This window comes from Fundulus heteroclitus, chromosome 12 (assembly GCF_011125445.2).
Source record: "Fundulus heteroclitus isolate FHET01 chromosome 12, MU-UCD_Fhet_4.1, whole genome shotgun sequence".
Classification (NCBI taxonomy): Eukaryota; Metazoa; Chordata; class Actinopteri; order Cyprinodontiformes; family Fundulidae; genus Fundulus; species Fundulus heteroclitus.
This window is the reverse complement of record NC_046372.1, coordinates 15,123,807-15,145,185: the sequence shown is the minus strand read 5'-3', so window position 1 is coordinate 15,145,185 and position 21,379 is coordinate 15,123,807. Positions and strand designations below refer to the sequence as shown.

Sequence of the window (21,379 nt, the reverse complement as noted above, 5' to 3'; positions counted from 1 at the left end):
TGCTTTTAACCATCTTAAGTTTGCAAAAAGAAATTACACCGATTATCTACTTCCACTAATGGAAACAACTGCTTCAGCTTCTTAAGAATAAGGATATAAAAGCATCCTTCTGCTTACCACTTAGCCCTTTGGGGCTAACTGCTATGTATGCTCTCTTTTAGGTAACCCTCCCTCATTCTTTCCCCCAAATTGTATTTTATGTACAACTATAGTTGTACTGATGCTAACTGCCCAACAATGGGCCAAGCTGGATATTTTGGGGGGAATTATATTGTTCCATATTTTTTTCTTTAAATCTTTGATATGGTTTTTAAACTAAATAGTGTTATTGTGTCAAACTCATAATGCTTTGTTAAGGTATTTTTTCATTAACACTTCTTTTTCATATTTTGTCACACATTTGTTAGAAATTTGTTTGCATTCTACAACATAAATATGCTTTTTCATGTGGTATAAATCACTTTTGACACCCTTTTAAAAACGATGCTGTTTAAGGGATCAAAAAGTCTGAAGAGTCATAAATATCTGTTGTATGGCGATACCATATTTTGCTAAACAATGTTTCTCTTGCAAGCAATCTGTGGGTCCAAGGGAATCAAGTAAACCACTTTATTTACAAGAAAACTGAGCACTTTTTTTCTCTTTTTTTATTTGGAGAGGGGTTAACAGGCTCTTTTTTCTTTTTCAATGAAACTGACATTTGAGCGGATAAACTTCATGAACATTTGTAAGGAGTGAAGTTAATAATGGCAGTCATGTAGAGGGTTTAGTGTCTCTGTGAGTAAAATATCAGCCCTGCAAAAATACTTCCAATGTTCATGGAAAGCTCATCATAGGAAAATCACCATCTTTGGATATATTCTAGAAATTCTTGATTAGAGTGTTCTGTTTTTTTTTTTGGTTCTCAACAAATATGAAATGAGATATGCCTTATTCTATCGATTTACAAAATACCTCTTACTTGTATCAACCCCAAGGGAGCTTCCTGGGAAAACCAGCCCAGTAAATGTAAACCTGCCGTCAGCAGCTGGTTTGCTTTGCTTGCCTGAAAACAGGAAATCGCTGACTACATCTGCACACTGAGAAGTCAGGGTCCAGGAACTCTTCATAAGCTAAAAAGCCCCCCTGCTCAAGCACAGTCTCAGTAATGTTAAAGCAAAGACAGGGAAAATGTGAAGGTGCGCAGGAGACCATGGTCCCCATAGACACACAAACAAGTGCAATTGCAGGAGCATTTTGGGTTGAATTGCAGGCAACATTTTTGTAAGAAAATACTGTAATTTTTTATGAGATACAGCATTATAATATCTTTCAGTCTAATCCGGTGTATTTCATAATAAAAAGTAAATAACAAATATTGGTTTTCTAAGCTTTATCTTCACTTCTCTTGCTGCACAGCCATATATGTGTCTGTGTGTGCGTGTCTCTTTGTAGATTTTGTGAGGGAACTACAGGTGGACTATATATCTTTTTAGATAGCTACAAACGTTTCACAAAAGTTTCATCACTATATACTGTATGTATAGAGTTCCATTCACATGTCCAGCATCGCTACCTTATGACAAATTTACACTTTAATATTTTCCAATAATAACATAATAAGAACATTCTTAGTTTTCCACAACCCGGGAGCCAGCTTGAAGTCCCGTCATTGTGTCACTGTAGATGGCTCATCCAGTAACTGTTTCTCTGTGTAAGCTAATGTTTTTGGGGAAAACCCAGCCCAGGGAGAAGGTTTAAATAGATAAAACACATTATTTAACTAATTATCCCATGTACACATACCCTAATATCACCAATATGTTTTTTTAAATGAGATGATTTAAACAACAAGCTGTGATTGTGAATGCTTCATAATCTCAATCAACTGATTGGCTCTTGCGGCGCTGGAAATCAGAAGTTATACACAAGTAAGAGTGACAGTGGTTTTATTCCTTTTAAGACCAGACAAGATTTCAGCAATGACAATTTCCTCTGTAAAGGGCTCAGCTTTTCAGCTCAACACAAAACAGTTACAACATGTGATAAGCAAATAAGACCTGCTATAATAACAAGTACATTTTAAATCTGTGCTACTTTAATTGAAATGCAACACAGACTTCAAGGTATTTAATTACCAGCTTTCACTTTCAAACGGCTTAATAAAATCTTTTAAATAAAACAAAAAGAAGATGTTCAACTATTTTACTGTAAGTTTAGAGAACAATGTAAATTAGAATCTCTGCACACAGCTGCAATCGAAATCACTGGACCTGAAGAAAATTTCTTCATTGACATTCAAATTTAGCTTTTTGCCAATCAATTCTTATCTTAGGCGGAATTGTGCCAAAAACCATACTCATGCATCTTTAATTGATAATACACTTCTGACATAAAGGCAAAGTGACTCGCTGTGGTGGTTCCAGGGGTACTGGAATTAATTTGGCTCTTTTGTTAAAATAAAAGCAACAGTTATCCTGACTGCTGCTAAAATAAATAATATTAGACAGATGTTGACATTCACAGTTACAATAATGTTGTCTATAACATGTAATGATTTTTATTGTGAAACATAAGTAAGAAAAATACAATAAAATAAACACTAGCTGAACTTAGTAGTGGTTTTTAAAGGCAAAACCCACAAATGCAGTGGGTAAAACTGTATTTCTATTACTCCTTTCACACACATATACAGCACAAAGTATGATATGAGGGCAAAGCAATTAAAACACAAAACACATTAAAGAAATGCCAATCTAAATAATGTATTTAGTTGTTTCTTAAAAGAGACTACAGAGTCTGCACAGCTGCCTGAAAAGCTCTGTCTCCACAGGTTTTAAAATGGGTTTGTGGTACCACCAACAACATTTAACCCAAAGACCTCAGAGTCCTAGACAGAGATGGACGACCCAAAAGCTCCAGACTAACATAACTATAACAAGTTGGGAATTAGGCAGCTTCTCTGTTGAGGGTCCTGCAGTCTTCTACCTAATTATAGCTTGTCAACTTTTTCTAGGAAGTATTTCCTTAATTAATGTGATGCTCCTTTAAGTTTCCACACGTTGACTATCTGTAAATATTCCTAAACTGCTAAAAAGGTTTGTTCCTTGAAAGTCAACTAAAAGTGTAAGAGCTTTTGTTCAGCTATCTGGACAGCAGTGTGCAGCAACAGGTGAGAAAAAGGAGGCTCTGCATTACTCCAGCAACTCCAACGCTTTCTCTGGCATCTCAATAACAGGACTTAAAAACCTTCTCAACAATATGATGGTAAATGCTAGTTGTAGTGTGTTGGAGAAATATGAATGTAATAATTTTATTTCTTTCAAGTTACAGGCATTTTGGTTTGTTTTAAGAGTTTGCTTTCAGGAAGGTTCTGTTGTATCTAACCTTAGACAGGGAGAACAAATGGTCCTCCCAGATAAGGCTGCAACAAAGCTTGCTCCCATGTTTGTTTTCAACCCCCATGTTGTAAATTCCTGAATCCTTCTGACCCAACCCTCCTGACCCCCTCTTTGATGTGTGATAATAAAGGCAGAAGGACAGAGATGACCCGGCGCAGACGACCCCAGACTTTCAGGGAGTAAAGTTCTCCATTTAGATTTATCCTTTGTCCTCTTCTATAGAACATTCTAAACTTGTGTTGTGTGCTTTTCGTTCTAGGATAAAAGGGGTTAACTTTAATAACCCTATCATAGTGAAACTTTTTTTAGTTTTTATTTATGCATAACTTGATGGGAAGAGGTTAAATCAAGTATAAATTCTTGAACTTTCGGTGGTTGGGTCAATGCCTTATGCTGTCCTTTCACTGAGCAATCTATGAGAGTGTTTTTTGATTTTTATTTCTGACATAATGGAAGTACATTGACATGCTTTTTAGTCTGTATAAGAATTGTTGTCTCCAGTGTTGTCTCGCAACATAGTAAATGGTAATTGCTTTACTCTGATTAAAGCACTTTGAAGTTTGTTTCATACATTATGTAAGGTTGTAAAAAACAGAATATTCAATATTTGGACCGAAATCTCTTTCTTATTTGAAAAAAAACAACAACTTTTAAACCAAAAAAAGTACATTTTACCTGCTCTACAAAATATGATCATTTTAAATAAATAAATTAGCCAGATTTTTTTTTTTGTAGGAAATGAATGTGTAAACTATTGTAGATCCAATATTTAAAAAAGGCTTTTGCTCATTTCTCATATGAAAAGATGGTCATCCAGTTTACAAATTATTTTTGAATGATTTAATTTGACTCTAACAATAATAAACTGAGCTCTTTTTTGGTCTAGCAATATAAGAACAGTATTTGGGTCAGTTATTCTCTGAAAACAGTTGCTCTAATAAGCCAATTTTAATAACTGAATTCAAAACAGATTTTGGTCCACCAAAATCAGCATTTGGATAGATGCTACTATGAAATTAAAGAGAATGTCAAAAGTGTGTTTATTAAAAGATTATACTTTGTGTTGTATTTAACATTTTCAATAGTAGGATTTTAACCTTTCCTAAATAATTTTGCCCTAATTAAAACTAAAATCTTCTATCTACATCAGCCACCTGTGCTCGTGGATGAAGCCATTCTTCAAATGCAGTTAGGGGGCACCCAGAATCATTACAGGTGCCACAAATGGCACTTTGGACATGCCTGCTCTAGAGAGTTAAGAGCTCTGTACATATAAGTTATAGCAGAATCGTGTCACAATATATCTTTTTTTTCACAATATGTCTTCTTGATCTGTTGAATTCTTCCATGTGAGCTATTGTTACGCAGCATTTAATTGCAGTGTTTCATTACCACATGTGCTCTTCAAGACACACGGAAATAACCACTTACTGATGTATCACATCCAGACAATCCACTTACAAACAGAAAGCAGATATTACATTCCTAGCGAATGACTTCCTTCCATTTTCACCAAGCTGTTATTGATTGTTCCTTAAATGCTAGTACTACTGTCGGCTTGTACCAGGAAATTGGCATCATATTGAAACTGTCACAGCAAGGGTGTGTTTCATTTTAGGCCCAGAGGGCATGGCGTGATGCAAGGGAGGAATCAATTTTCCGCTGCAGGTATTGGCTGGTTTCTGTGAAGGTGTTAAAGGTATTCCTGACTTATCAATTAGTAAAGTAGCTTGTAGTAAGCCTGTTTGGGAAAGTGGTTTATGTGTCAAGCTTTTTTCTTACATCACTTACAAGAGTTGGGGAACAATGTTTAGATGAAGAGTTATTTCAGACAGATAGCTGGGTCAAAGAAATAGGTAAATAATCCCAGCTTGAGGAGTACAAGAGATGTTCAGGTCCTTTGTTTTGAGTCCAATTCAAGCATCAAGGCTTTGAGAGGAAGGTCCAGGTTAAGTCTAAAGTATTTTGGCCCAGGTCAAATATATTTATGTATGTATGTATATATATATTTATTTATGTATGTATGTATGTATGTATGTATGTATGTATGTATGTATGTATGTATGTATGTATGTATGTATGTGTATATATATATATATATATATATATATATATATATATATATATATATATATATATATATATATATATATATATATATATATATATACACAGGACTGTTTCAGAAAATTTGAATATTGTGATAAAGTTCTTTATTTTCTGTAATGCAATTAAAAAGCAAAACAAAATCAAACATTTGAAAATGTCCATTAATGCACTCAGTACTTGGTTGGGAATCCTTTTGCACAGATTACTGCATCAATGCGGCGTGGCATGGAGGCAATCAGCCTGTGGCATTGCTGAGGTGTTATGGATGCCCAGGATGCTTCAATAGCGGCCTTTAGCTCATTTGCATTGTTGGGTCTGGTGTCTTTCAGCTTCTTCTTCACAATACCCCACAAATTCTCGATGGGGTTCAGGTCAGGGGAATTGGCAGGCCAATCAAGGACAGTAATGCCATGGTCAGTACACCAGTTACTGTGAGAATCTGATGTCGTCTCTTAACCACTACCATACTTGTGATTTAGTTTACTGAACCAAGCTGAGTGTTTTTTAAGGCTCAGGAAACCCTGCAGTGTTTCAAGTTAATTAGACGATTCAAGTGATTAGTTGAATAGCCTACTAGTATACTTTTTCACGATATTCTAATATTTTGAAATAGGATATTTGGGTTTCTTAAGCTGTTAGCCATAATCAGCAATATTAAAACAATAAAAGGCTTGCAATATTTCAGTTGATTTGTAATGAATCCAGAAAGTATGACATTTCATGTTTTTTAATTGCATTACAGACAATAAAGAACTTTATCACAATATTCTAATTTTCTGAGACAGTCCTGTATGTGTATATATATATATATATATATATATATATATATATATATATATATATATATATATATATTTATATATATTAAGTATGCCATTAGGCTAGACTAGCAGGTGTTAAGTAGCAAATTGCAGGGCAGCTAACCAAGGCTATAACTTGGCTCACTATACAGCTAATTTAATATTTTCATAGTACCAATGTTATTTTACATAGGGTTGTGCAAAACGTGATATTTTTTGCACAAAAATAGTTTACCTAAAAACTTGAAATTCAGCTGGTGTTAATTCCATCTATTTTGTTCAGGTCTTTCACCAATGTGTGCATCTGTTTAATTTCTTTAAGCTGGATCTGGCTTTAAATCAATCTCACTAATTGAGCTTAAAGTTAAATTGTGTTCTTCAGTTTTAAAATTGTATTGAATTTTTTTTATAAATAATTGTCAATATATTAATCATACACTGGTTTTATTGCATTATGTTGTAAATCCTCAAATTATGATGGTTTTAGAACATATTTGTTCATACTAACATATTATGATGTGAAAAATTGCAATAGTACTGTACTTTTCACCCCATCTTCATCTGAATTCCCATTCACACCTCATCTAAAAATGTCCTGTGTATTACATTACCCATAGGTTACAGCTGGTGACACTGACAATGTTTATCTGCAGTTTAATGAGAAGTGGAGAAGCAAAGGAAAACAAGGGATGGTAAGCACAAAAATTTTAAAGGCAGATGGGTACCGACCTTCATCTAGCAGGGCCAATACAGCATTATACTCGAACAATGTTTTGTCTGAGCCCACCTATTTCTTAAAACCAAAACAATAACTCTAGAATGGTTTACCCATAACATGTGTGCTTTAAAATAAGCTATGTGCACCAAAAATAAGTTCCTACCTTTTGTTAAATATGTCAAATGTTAAAGTGTAATCAGATTATGGAAAGCCAGTTTTGGGTCACATCCAGTTTGTGCCTCAATATATTTGCAGGGTTCACAACGACTTTAGCTGTGAACCAAACTTTCACAGAGCTTGGCTAGAGGTCTGGTAATTGATATTAAAGATGCCTGAGTAAACTTTAAACACATACCTTAATCACATCTTCATCTGTCGAGCTGCAGGTGACTGAGTCATCCACCTCCCTCACCTGTCCATCTGTTTCTACTGTAACCACTTTTATGGGCACTGTTACACGTCTACCCGTAAGAATGGCTGTGTTGATGACCTCTGTGTCCTACAGAAGGAGAGAAAGAAAACACAACTTCAGCATACTCTTTATTCATTAAGTCGGCTCCGCCTCATCTTACATTATACAAAATTTTTGTTTATTGTAATTGTCAATTACTGAAATCAAATAGTATTCACAAAACAGTTTTTCTCAAACTATATTGTTGACAAATGTGAAGCCTAATTATGTCTAACTTTCTTTTATGACAAAAATAGATCCAGAAATTGTGATTTACTTCCTGTTGAAATTCAGCATCAAGTAGGTGGGCAGGAAGACTTTGATTGATGAGGATTAAAAATCCAAAAGATCAGACAAGAATGAACAAGTGTGAGGAAACAGGGGAGAGCTGTAAAGGAAGAGTAAATCTGAAGGGGGGGGGGAGTGATTATAAACCTCAAAATTATTGTAATCAGCATGATTACATTTGATTAGATCCTTCCAACAAAAATAGCACAAACAAACCGACACATGCATGCAACTCAGAACACTGTGTGCCAGTGTCAATCTTGATTATTTGGCATGGCATTTCCAAGGGGGCATTCATCACCGCCAACACGAATCCAAGCCTGATTACAGGGTATTTTGCTTGTCCTGTTTCAGTAGATAGCATATATAAATATACGTGTGTGTGTGTGTGTTTGTCAGTGTGCATACCATTTTATGTAAGGAATGAAAAATATAAAATAATACATATGTAAATGCAATTAACAACGGGCTACTATAAAAACATTATAAAAACAGGTAAAAAAAAAAACAATCAGTTCATCCACCCATCCATCAATCCATCCTTCTTTTAAGCCCAACAAAAAAAGGAAAACATTCATTTGATGATTGGTTCTTTGTTAACCGTCAGAACAGGACGACATCCTGACTCATCAAAATCAGTATTTCCCAAAACTGTTAATGCGAGCTCCACAATAATAAACCATACAGTCCAGAGTCTCTTTCTTGTTGTCTTTCTCTATATTTCCCAAGCCAGTTAGAATGAGGGTCAGTGAGGTAAGCTTAATACTGTCAATACCTGTGAGGAGCTATGTGTGTTGGTCCAAATATCAGACCCATCTGTGTTCAGAAACTCACAATGGTAATTACTTCAAGCTTTCATTTAGTCTGAATTCAGGAGAAAAAAAAAACTATAAACATATGGCAGTCATCACAAATGCCGCAAACAGCAGTAGCTTCAGTTGAAAAAGGAAGAAATATTCTGCTGAATTAGTTGTTGACCGTTTTGATTTTGTTGAATAAAGACAATTTTGACAACATATTTGAAACTGTATGAAGGCTGTGAGGTGTACTTATTTCACAGAAAATTGTTTAAATGGTCATATGTGTTGCGAGTTACTGGTTAGTTCAGCTGGGCTGAATTATGTTTCTACACTTACCAGTCACTTTATAAAGTACACCCTTTTAGTACAGGGTCAGACTCCCTTTCACTTTCAGATCTGTCGGCATTCTTTGTGACAAGGTTTTGTGAATAAAGTCGATTCTGATAAATTCAACAAACTTTTCATAGACCACCCTCTAAGATTTCTGTCCATATTGACATGATGGCGTTGTATCGTCGTTGCAAATGTCCTCCACCACATCCCAAAGCTGATCTGTTTATAATTGAGATTCTCTGACTGTGGAGGCCATTGGAGTACAGTGAACTCATTGCCATATTCTAAAAACCAGTTTGAGACGATCTGAACTTTTTGACATGGTCTATTATCCAGCTGGAAGTAGCTATTAGAAGGGCGCACTGTGGCTGTAAAGGGATGGACATAGCAAATGGTCTCAATTTATATAACGCTTTTCCAGTCATGATGACCACTCAAAGCACTTTGAACTAGAATAACATTCACCCATTTACACTTACAGACATTCGCACACATTCACATGGCGATACACAAATTGGTAGGCGACTTGAATTTGTGTCTCGCCCGGGGGCACATCGACATGACAGAAGGAATCTGGAATTAACCCACAACTTTCTGATTGTTAACTACTCTACCCACCGAGCCACGGTTGCCTCATGTTGAACTACAGCATTTTGCTGTGTGCAGAATCACTGTACTGCACATTTTGCCAATGACATGGGGCTAAAATAAGAGCAAAGACACAGGGACGCCATTTCAGGGCGCAGTAAAAAACCTAGAAAAAATGCAAACATGGCAAAGTCAGCAGCACATACACATTCACCCTTGACACACATACTCAAAAGTTTAAGCACAAGTGACCAGTGACAACCTGCCTAATGCCCAATCCCTCTCTGCCACACGTGCAGCTTTGTGACCTTTTCGTAATGAGATCCCTCACTCGTTCTCTCTCAAACAGACATGCACACACACTTTCTTAATCAGTAATTCCTAGTTTCCTCTCTGCTTCATACATCCTGCTCAGTCTTGCTTGAAATCAAAATTAAAGTGCTGTCCAAACAAGGATACAGTTATATAGGTTACTGTTGAGAACGAGGAGAGAAGGAGGAGGAGGAGCGGAAGAGAGGACAGAGAGAGAGTTTATTGGGTGAATAAAGATTTGAGAAACAGCAGCGGCGGACAGGAGACTTAGCAAACCAAGACACTGAGAAGAAATTATTTAAATTGGTGTGAAGAATTTATTTCAGTTCGAGGTTGAAATTAGCAGGAGAAATAAATATATGTAAAAAAACAAGTACAACGGGCAATATTTTCGTTTTCTGTTTTGACAATGCTTGCATAAGTTATGCAGTGTGTGCATGACAAAACCTGGGCTTATACTGCAGTAAAAAAATGCTTATATATAGGTTCAAACAATGAGATAACAAATTTCTGAAGTTTATTACTGAATAAAATTGAAATATCTTTTTATCTCCAATAACACACATGCATAAGTTGTCTTCAATTTATTTGGTGTTGTTCTGGTTCTGAACATCAAAAAATTAAATGGATTAGTGCACTTTTTAACATTTCCTTCTGGCACATTAACCTAACGCCTGGTATACAGTTGTCCTCCCCATGACTTCCAAGGGAAGAAAAAAGCAAATATTCTACAATAAAGGTTTTCAAAAATGGAAGAAAACAAAAAGAAAAAAAACAAAACAAAAAAAGATTATCAATAGATCTTGAACAGAAAAGTACACATAAAACAGCACTTATATTTATATATGTTTTTTTATAAGGTAGTCATTTTAACATAGTAAATGTGGGATTTGTATATTCTAAAAAACAACAATGTTGCTGAAAAATTAACAAATTAAAATATAATTTTTTTGGAAAAGTATTTTTGGAAGAAAACTGACAGTTTAGAGAATACTTTAAAACAATTTCTCTAAAACTTACTCTTGCCAGGAAATTTATTTATGGAGCAAATTACTCTGAGTTTTATGACAAAGACATGAAGTTTTCAGCCAATTGTAAATAGAAGACAGAACCCAAATTAACATTTGACTTTACTTGACAATTATGAAAATTACAGCATGTAGATTTGCTGTTGCACACTCTCTCTGGCTAATGGTGACAGCCACGCATTAACCTATGACAGCTGCCTCATTTGAATGTCCCCCAATCTTTGAACATGGGGTCAAAAGAACCTACATTATAAGCCATTTCCCTTGCCTTATTAACCCCAGTCAAACAATGATCTCATAGGACTGAAAAACAACTGAAAAGTGGGAAACATGGTGAAAGGACAAAATTAAAAGAATGGTAAAATAATAAAATATTTGTACTAAAACAACTACAGAAAATACAACAGTAAAGCCCAAAAAACTTCAAAAACTGCTCCCAAAATATACAAAGATGAGCTCCTAGGAAACAGGCGTGTGCGGTAAATTCTGTGTATATCAACGCATTCTTGTCTGAGTTTATCGTTTTTCTGCACAGCTGTGCATGATGGGGTGCAACATGGAGGAGATTTTGAAAAATGGAGGGAGCCAGAGAGGAAACCAAGAACAAAAAATGTGTGTGTTTATGTGTGTCGGTGTATCAGCAATGCATTGGCACAAATGTCTGGGAAATGATGTCGCTGCTCTGTGAAGTTTATCCATGCATGTGTGTGTTCTGTAAGGTGTGTGTGACTTAAAGAGAAGTAACTATAGTGAGATCACCTATCGCACACGCACACACACACACACACACACACACACACACACGCGCGCACACAGACATGTAGACACAATGGTAAAAAAATGGAGCCTTATGACTTTCTTCACAAATTAGATTTTGTGTTAGTATAGAACCATATAAGCACTTTCCTTTCTTTTATTTCTGTTTATTTTGCAATCAGGCTATCAGCAAATTTCTTTCCATTTTATGCCATCCAAATAGTCCAACAGACACACATATTTTGAGACTTTTTTCAGTCAAAATGGAAGCAGTGACATCAACTCAGTGGTTTGGTTTCTTGTAAAGGCACAGAGACATTAAGACACTCAGTCGCTCTTTCTCTCCTTCTCTCTCTCTCTCTCTCTCTCTCGCACACACACACACACACACACACTGGGATGTGTAGCTATCTGCCTTATCTACTTTTCTGTTCATTCCTTAAACTGTCAGGTTTCTCATTTGGGGGAAATTGCTTGGAACATATACAACTCAGAATCTTCCTTTGTTCACACTGTGACCTTTTCACCACAGTCTAATAAGGCAAACAGTGGGACACTGGAAACACAGTCTACTGTTGCCTCTACTGCTGCACAATGTAAAGTAAAAATAAAGTGATTTGAAAAGAAAGGAAAATAAGAACAAATTTTCTCCTGCAGAGAAGTAACGATTTTGTATTTCAGAACATTCACAATAACCTTCATCGGAAAGTTATCAACAGTTTTCTTTATCACAGAATAGGGCATCCGTAGTCCTGAGCAGTTTGAATATACACTACTTTGCAAATATATTTACAGATTTTTTATTCTATTTTATCATGTGTCATGAAACATTATCCTAAGCTTTGAACCTTTAAGATAGTACTGTTAATTTAATATTTTAAAATTGGAAAAAAACTATGGGTCTATAGCAAAATGTGGTCATTCACATTGACCGACAGGCTGGACAGAGGGAGCATTAATACAGTGCCTTCCTCAAGGCAAAACTGCTGCAGCTTCTTCACGTTGGATGGGTTTTGCTTATGAACATCAGTCTTCAAGTGTAAGAATGGGTTCTCTATTGGACTGAGGTCTAGGCCATCACGCAAATACTGCTTTAGCACTATGCTTTGAGTCATTGACCTGCTGGAAGGTGAATCTTTGTCTCATTTTTACTTGGTGGCAGAAAAGTTCAGTTTTAGTCTCACCTGACCAGTTCATCTTCCTCTATACTTTGGGAGAATCACTCATGTGACTTTTTGCAAGCCAAAAACGTGCCTTCTTATTTTAACATTAAGTAATGGCATTTTCCTTGCCACTTTTCTATAAAGCCCAGCTCTATGGACTGTATGCACTGTGCACTATGCACTGTGGTCCTATGGACAGATCTCCCTGTCTATGCTGTGGGGCTCTGCAGGTCCTTCATGGTGACCTTTGGTCTCTGTGCTGTCTCTCTCATTAATGCCCTCCTTACCCAGTCTGTAAATGTCTGTGAGCATCCGTCTCTTGGACGGGTTTGTTGTGGTACCATGTGCTTTCTATTTGAACATGATAGAGTCCATGGTGCTACAGGGGAACATCTAGGATTGTATATTTTTCATAATCCCACCTTGACTTTGTGCCTGACTTGTTTTGGGAACTCCTTGGTCTTCCCAGTGTAATGAATCTCGCTTAGTGGTACTGCAGCCTATGGGGCCTCGTAATTGGTTACTCCAGAGGCAAAGTGGGGGGACACATAAGCCAATGTCACTTTTTAGCTTAATTTACTCTATGTTTACACACACACACACACATATATATATATATATATATATATATATATATATATATATATATATATATATATATATATATATATATATATAGAGAGAGAGAGAGAGAGAGAGAGAGAGAGATTTTAGACTTTTTTGTACAGGTGGGGGGGGGGGTTAATGGCATCTGCAACTAATTCAAGGGTTTTCCATACTTATGAAAAGCTGCATGTGATATATTATGTAGCCCTAAATGCAGTACCACACTATTACGTAATGTGTGGAGTAGTTTCCCCACAGGAAGAGGACAGCGTTTCAGGTTAAAAGCCATCATGCAATCAGCATTTATCCTCCTGGCTATTTTCCGTAACTGACAGTATTGTGCTTACACACACAATACAAATACTATATGCACCTTGTGGAAACTAAGACACCAAATGGCCATAGCAATACATTAAAGCCGCTAAATCTATTGACAAACTTAACAACTAATGGAGGCATTGACTATTTTACCACTTTTAACAGGAAATTAGCAAATAGCTTGCAGGAAGAGATAAGTGATTTGATCCAGATACGCTCTTTGATTCACTATGTAATAATTGTCTGCATCCCTCCAGAGTGAATGTTTACCTAATTGAAAGGCAGAAATCAGTCCATCATTTAGTAGGAGGAAAGAAGTTGAACTCAGTTCAGTTTAAAAATGGAATAAAAAGCAGCATACACATAACTTTATTCTTTTCACCAAGGACAATATAAGGCTACTTTTTGCACAATTCTTATGGTGTACCTTTACAAGAGTAACTGATAGTTTGATCCCAGTTTAACATCTTATTAGTTTAAAGTGATTATTGTTTTATAATCTTCACAATTGTATTTATCATTTTAACTTTTAGCCCTTTAGGAGAAGGGGTATAACAAAGTTGACTACTTTTCTTGTTGTTATGACATATGTTATTTATTTCTCTTTATTATGTTCTTCAGTATATTTAAGCCTTCTTTCCTTTTGTTTGGCTAGTAAGACCAATACACCAAACTTTATAATCTAAAATTTATTAGATGCATTTTTTATCATACATAACTGGTAGAATATTTTTAGAATTACCTAATTTTTGGTCATTCCAAATAACTTGTGGGTTTAATTTACCATTTAACAATTTACCAAGGATTTTATTTCTTTAACTTTTAGCCCACAATTAACTCCTCATTCATACAACAGCTCGCACAAGTTATGGCCAGAAATCAATTTGAATGCATTTAGAAAACCAAAGCTTCTAAAAGACAAGAAAGCAATCCAGCATGAGTCTACACATTTAACTGAGAGACCACAGCAAGATATTTGATTAGAAATTCACAGGTCATGCATGAATGTGCGTTGCTTGTTGTATAATATAATACCATAATGAAACAGTGATAATCAGCAAACATGCAAATCAGATGTAGATCATGTTTCTCATTCAATGTAATTTCCACAGCTGAGCATCTTCAACAATTGATGTTCTTAGAAGTTCTTCATGTAGGAGTAATTCTCCCCCAGCTATTTTTACCTTTTAAACCTGACAATCCAGTGTTTGCAAGAGAGTAAAGAGTTGCACTCATACTTTTAAAGCCACCAAATATGGAGCTAAAAATTATCAATGCATAAAGAGATACCATTTTTGTCAATGAGTGAACCAGTTTTGTGACTGCACAAAACAGCCAACTTCCCATGTTTCAATAAACATTTTTACCTAAACGTTGTAGATGCCTGTGCAGTTTACTGCACTTACAATTACTAACCAAGGTACAGTATTTTACTTCAATCAATGCAAATATAAAGCATAGTTTTGTTTCAACCATTTGTACATGTATTTACAGCTTTGTTAAAAAAAATGCAGTCCAACATCATCAACCAGATTTTTGGTTGGTTTTGGTAGAAATTACATTGTTACAATTTTATACATATTGTAAATAATTTTGTACACGGTACAGTAGATAAAACCAACAGACCCAAGAGTCATGGCCTGGTGGCTTAGGCAACAATAAGGGTGTTTTTGAACTATTATGGTGTCAGCCTTTTTGATTGCGTACAGGGAATCATGGATCAGTTTGAACATACCGAGATACCTGACTGCCTTGTGCTGAAGAGGAAATGCCCTTGAAATGATTCTTTCAACAAGACAACCCTAAACACCATTGAGAAAGAAGTCTTGGTTCTGTATCAACACCGTTAATGTTATGGAGAGGTCAGGCCAATCACTGGATGTTGCTTGAATAGAAACCATCATAAATGCTGTTCTGAGACAAAACCAATAAATCCAGAGGAATTGTGGAAGATAGTCCAATCATCCTGGCCTGAAATGCCCATTCATAGGGGCTAGAAGTTAATCCGAACCATGTAGCACAAATTTAAAGCAGTTCTCAGAAACAGTTGTAATAAAACTTTATATTACTGCAGTGATTTGCAGGAAAGTCATATCTTGAAGCATTTTTTATTGCTACTGTTTGAGGCTGTGAAGAAAAATGCAAACAACTTCTATTTTTGTAAAGCTCTATATTCTCTTTCTCTCATTTTCAGCAGAAGGACAAGATTGTTTTCCTATGTTTTCATTTGGAGTAGAATGTGCAGTTCTGTAATGCATTTATGTGCCTGGAAATAAAAGCTGTTATAAGGTTTTTGAGCTTTAATCTCTTTTTTAATCTCTTCAACACATTACTTAGAACACAATTGTAGACAATCTGATTTTTATCAAACAAGGCATACACCTGATTAGTAACAACATTTTCCCCTACCTGAAAATGTTTTCAAATACACTAACTCCATAAAAGCAAAACTATATAGAAAAACAAAACAAAACTCACAGGCATTCATGGATTGAGGAAATTCTGAAGAAACAAGCTTGCCTCTAAATTCAGATTACGTTGAAAATCTAAGAAAGGCATACCATTAATATTTAATGTTTGTTTTTTGTAGGTCATTTTGCCATTCAGGACATCTTTTTCCATGTATAAAAATGTAATTATTTCTGTCTGTGGACCTACTTTAGACATCAAGAAGTATTTTTGTGTGTCTCAAGGACGATCTAAAACAGAAAAGTTGCTTGGCACTAACTGTAGGTGTTATTTATTACATAATCAAATGATTGCTCATTTTTGTGTATTACTGTGTTTGAATGTATTTATTTGTGGCAGGTGCTGGTAACTTTAGTCTTTAACTGCTCACCACAGAAACACAATATCTAAAGTATAAAACACTGGATTAACACAAAGGGTAAATGTAATTACTCCAAAAACTGTAACTATGATGTAATCTGTGATAGAATCAAACATCAAACACAGTTTATCTACCATAAGATTAATTATCTGAACAAAGGATATAGCTCCTTAGTTATTTTATCACTTTAATGTATGATCTGACTTGCTAAAATATTGCAAACATTAGAACAACTAAAAGATACAACTATTTTCTGCTAACTGTCTTAAATCTGATAATATAAGGTTCATATACATGAAACTAAATGTTCATTACAGACCAAAACTAAGAGCTCATGTTATATCAATGAGCTGAGGTGTGAATTAACTCAAATAAATCCTATTTATCCTTTAGGGAGAGAGCAACTGCCCAAAATTATGACACAAATACATATTGATGCTGTTAAGTTTTTAGTTATGATTTGTCCCTGATCAAAATTAACTATCCAAAATGAAATCAGAAACACACACTTGCCATTTGTTGATGACAAAATGAATGAATAGATTGTTTTAGTTAATGCTTATTAGTCATTGTGGCACTGATAAATGTGGAAAGGATTTTATTTGAAACAGAAATTTACTCTCTGAATCCATCCATAATTTGTAATAATCTTATTTTTGTAACTAGCTATTGTATTAATGCAGTAGATCAGTCATAGCTCAAATATTTTTTTATGCAGACTATTAAGAAACAGCAGTATCGCAAAAAGGCTGAGGAATTATGAGTTTTACATGTAATTTGTGTATTAATAGTCTCACCTCTTTCATATTGTATTTTTGCATTCCTAGGGTCTCCTTTAGGAGTGGTCACTCTTCTTTTTTACACAGCTATTTTAGGTTTGTTTCTGTGTGTTATCTATGCATTCAGAGTCGACGTCTTATCAAAATTTTATTATGGCTGCAAGATGACAAACATTTATGAATTTAATTTATTCTTAACCTCATATTTACTTTTGTAGTTAACAAGTCTAACTACAAATTTAAGTTATTCCTTTAAATCTAGCATGTTTAGCAATGTATTTGGGCAAAGCATATATATTACATAACTGCTAGCAGGAATTTTTGGATATTGTTATAAAAAAGAAAATCAACTTATTAATAGCTTCATATCATCCAAAACACAGACAACTTTTAACACATTTTAAAGGCTTTATATGATAATGTGACAATTATGGCATCGTTTTTTTAGCACTTAAGTCCAATTGCTTAGTTTTCTAAGTTCCAGTGAGAAGTCCAAGGAACAGTTGGTCTTTAAATAAGGTTTGGTTGAAGTGAATGAACTGTGACTTGAACTGATATTGTAATTTGCCAGACTGACAGGCCAGTGAAAGAAAAGTCAATAGTGTTTGCTAAAATAAGCAGCAGCTGACTTTCTATTGATAAGACAGCTCTGTCATCAATACCTGATTAATTCCTTATGTCCATTATTTCAAATAAAGACCAAGTATATCTATTGCAGGAGCCTGGTTAAAATGACTGAGCTGAAAAAAAAAATTGAAAAAAATAGTAGTGTGTAGTGTGTTTGATGCAAAGAAAAGAAAGAAAACAAAAAACAGGAGCAATATTTCAGTATGTAAATTAATGGAAAAATGTCCTTTTGTAGTTTCTTGAAAACTACAATGAGACAGTTTTTGTTGTGCAAGTTCTTTCTACTCCTTTTTGTATAAAACAAACTATTCACTGTTTTCAGAGTTTTGCTGTTTCATCACATAAACCATGACACCAGATCCTCCTGTCACAGTCCAAAGCAACTTAAGCAAAAATAAGCCACACTTGGTCCTTACTCTACCTTTCTCTGCTAGCACTGCTTATCGTTTCAACTATTACATTCCTGAAAACTGCTTGCTTCTGGATTACCCACTGCAGATGTCCTGATTTCCAATGCGTCTTTGCATTCCTCTTATTCAAATCCACCTATACTTGTTGCAAGCTGTATAATTTGAAGTCTATCTGCACTCTGGAGCTTGCTTATTTCACCTCAGATGAGGCTGCTGAATTTGCATTTATTGTGTTTGTATTGCCAGCACCTCAGGGCGATCAGCAGCAACAAACCATAAAAAGGAATCATAAAACGAGACAGATTGCAGTAAGACGAAGAAAGTGAAAGAAAGATGTAAACAAGAAGTATAATAGGGTTTGGATATTGAAAAGGAATGGAGAGCTGACAGGATAAGTAAGGAAAAAGATACAGGAAAGCCAAGTGAAAATATTAAGACAAGATTGAAGGAGGTTAAACAAGAAAAGGGAAGGAATGAAAACAGGAAGAAAGGTTGGGGAGTGATGACAGAAACAGATGACGGTGTTGACACCTAGGCGAGCTGCCGCGACTAAAAAGAAGTTTAGTGTGTGTGTGTGTGTGTGTGTGTGTGTGTGTGTGTGTGTGTGTGTATGTATGTGTATTTGATTTGTCGGGGATAAATGCCTATTATCACCATGACAATGTTAATTACAGCCAGACTATTAGGCTTGAGGAGTGCTGCTTCATTTATTTGGTTTTAGCGCAGCTCTGAGAGGATGTGGGGATTTCTGAGTGTATGTCTATGCTAATTCTCTTTTGCTCAGTGTCCATGTGAGTGGGTGTGTGTTTTTGCGTGATAAAAAATAATCAAATCTATGTTAGAGTAATTACGCTGGGTAAAGTGCTAGTGAAATGTTAAAATAGTTCCTGTGATTTATATGTCTTCTGACTTATGTATAAACTGAGTAGGAGACATTTCAGCTCTTTCACTGGGAGCAATTTTAGGACCTTATAAACAATGGTTTCAAAGTCAGAAATTGTTAACAAATAAGGTCACCGACTTTCTGCAGTCAATCACTACACACCTCCAAACCTCATGTGGCCTTCAGATTAGCTCAAGAACAGTGCACAGAGAGCTTCATGGAATGGGTTTCCATAGTCGACCAGCTGCATCCTAGCCATACATCACCAAGTGCAATGCAAAGCGTTGGATGCAGTGGTGTAAAGCATGTCGCTACTGGACTCCAGAGCAGTGGAGATGCATTTTGTGGAGTGATGAATCGCGCTTCCCCATCTGGAAATCTGATGGATGAGTCTGAGTTTGGTGGGTGCCAGAAGAACGGTACTTATCTGACTGCATTGTGCCAAGTGTAAAGTTTGGTGGAGGGGGGATTATAGTGTGGGACTGCCTTTCAGAAGCTGGGCTTGGCCCTTTAGTCCCAGTGAAAGGAATTATGAATGCTTCAGCATACCAAGACATTTTGGACAATTCCATGCAACAGTTCTGAGCTGGCCTCTTCCAACATGACGGTGCACCAGAGCACAAAGCAAGTTCCATGAAGACATGGATGCCAGAGTCTGATGTGGATAAACTTGACTGGCCTGCATAGAGTCCTGACCTCTGTCTGAGAGAACACCTTTGGGATGAATTAGAGCAGAGACTGAGAGCCAGGCCTTCTCGTCCAACATCAGTAACCTCATAAATGCGTTTCTGGAAGAATGGTCATAAATTCCCATAAACAAACTCCTAAACCTTGTGGACAGCCTTTCCAGAAGACTTGAAGCTGTTGTAGCTGCAAAGGGTGGATCAATGTCATATTGAACCCCTGTGGATTAGGAATGGGATGTCACTTCAGCTCATATGTGACTCAAGGCAGGTGAGTGAATACTTTCTGCAATCTAGTGTATATAAAACATTCTTATTAAGTTCACCAACACAGGTTTGGTGAACTTCAAATTTCCAGGGACTGACAGCTGTTGTGTATTTTTGTTCAGCAAACAGCTGTATCCTTATATATCATTCTAAGGAAAACATGTCAAATGTACAGGGTCCCAATGTTATTTTAATAGAGATTTTTTTTAGTATTTATCTGTTGAGTTAATAATTTACTGTAATTCTAGTTTTATTTTTTTGCATGTTATTTTTTTATTTCTTTTCGTAGCAGTTAACTCTAGCCAACCTTTCTCAGTTGCCATTGACATAAGATGGAAGATTCTGGAGGTAGAGATCTCTACCAAAGCAAGCTGTTTTGTTATTTGAAACCCAATGGGGTGTCTTGGATCACTGCATGGAAAGTTAGATCAAGTGTAATAGGGAAGCTTGAAATACAATAAAGTGAAAAATGTTCAGAGATGGAGGGAATATCTGTTCTGGAACACTGTTCTTAAAACTCCTAACACCTTTCTGTTACTTTTAAAAACCTCAAATACTTTATTACAGTGCCTCTAAATATATATGTAATTTATTAAATCTTTCACCTAGTAGTGGAAAATAAAAAGATATAGACAGTGCAACGCATCGCTTATGTCAACGTTTCGTCGAGTCCCTTTCTGGTGACTCAAGTGTATTCTTAGCCTCCTCACCCCTGCGACCAATTTCAGACCGTCTCTGCCTGCTCTACCTGCCTGTCCGACATGACACTAATTGGAGTTCCTAATGAAGTACTAACAAGTCTGTGGGGTATCTGAGAGTCAATCACCCTATCGCTGGGTCAATCAGAAAGCACCTAACCTTTGTCCTTCCTTTCCAAATACAAGCAGGACAAGCAACGGCTGCATCGTCAGACCAACACAACTAACACTTAACAGCCTTCACATACACAAAGTGCTACCAGGCCTAATATTCTTCTTGGGGACTGAGCTAAGATTAGGATATGTTAATACTGGAGACAAGTAATTAGTAAAGTGTTAAAGACTCTTGTGCAACGCTGACAATGACAAGGCAGGTGAAATGACATTACTCTGTTAAATGCTGTGGTGTTCACAAAATATGTGTGAATATATTGTTCTGTTTGTAAGACTATAAAATATATACATATCAGGAAAGTTTTGACGCATGATGAACTGTAATGAACATGTTGGGAAATTACAGTGCATCTTTCTGGGGCTTTATGTGAAAAGCAA

At 35.8% G+C, this 21,379-nt stretch overlaps 1 protein-coding gene across 1 annotated transcript in view; it reads right to left on the bottom strand.

The window, feature by feature from the left end:
* si:dkey-215k6.1 (transmembrane protein 132B) overlaps positions 1 to 21,379 on the bottom strand; it is a gene marked incomplete in the record, with an annotated part of 317,605 nt that overhangs the window by 48,910 nt on the left and 247,316 nt on the right. The window contains 1 exon segment of the mRNA XM_036144039.1: positions 7,363 to 7,506. Coding sequence (XP_035999932.1) covers positions 7,363 to 7,506 — 144 coding nt within the window.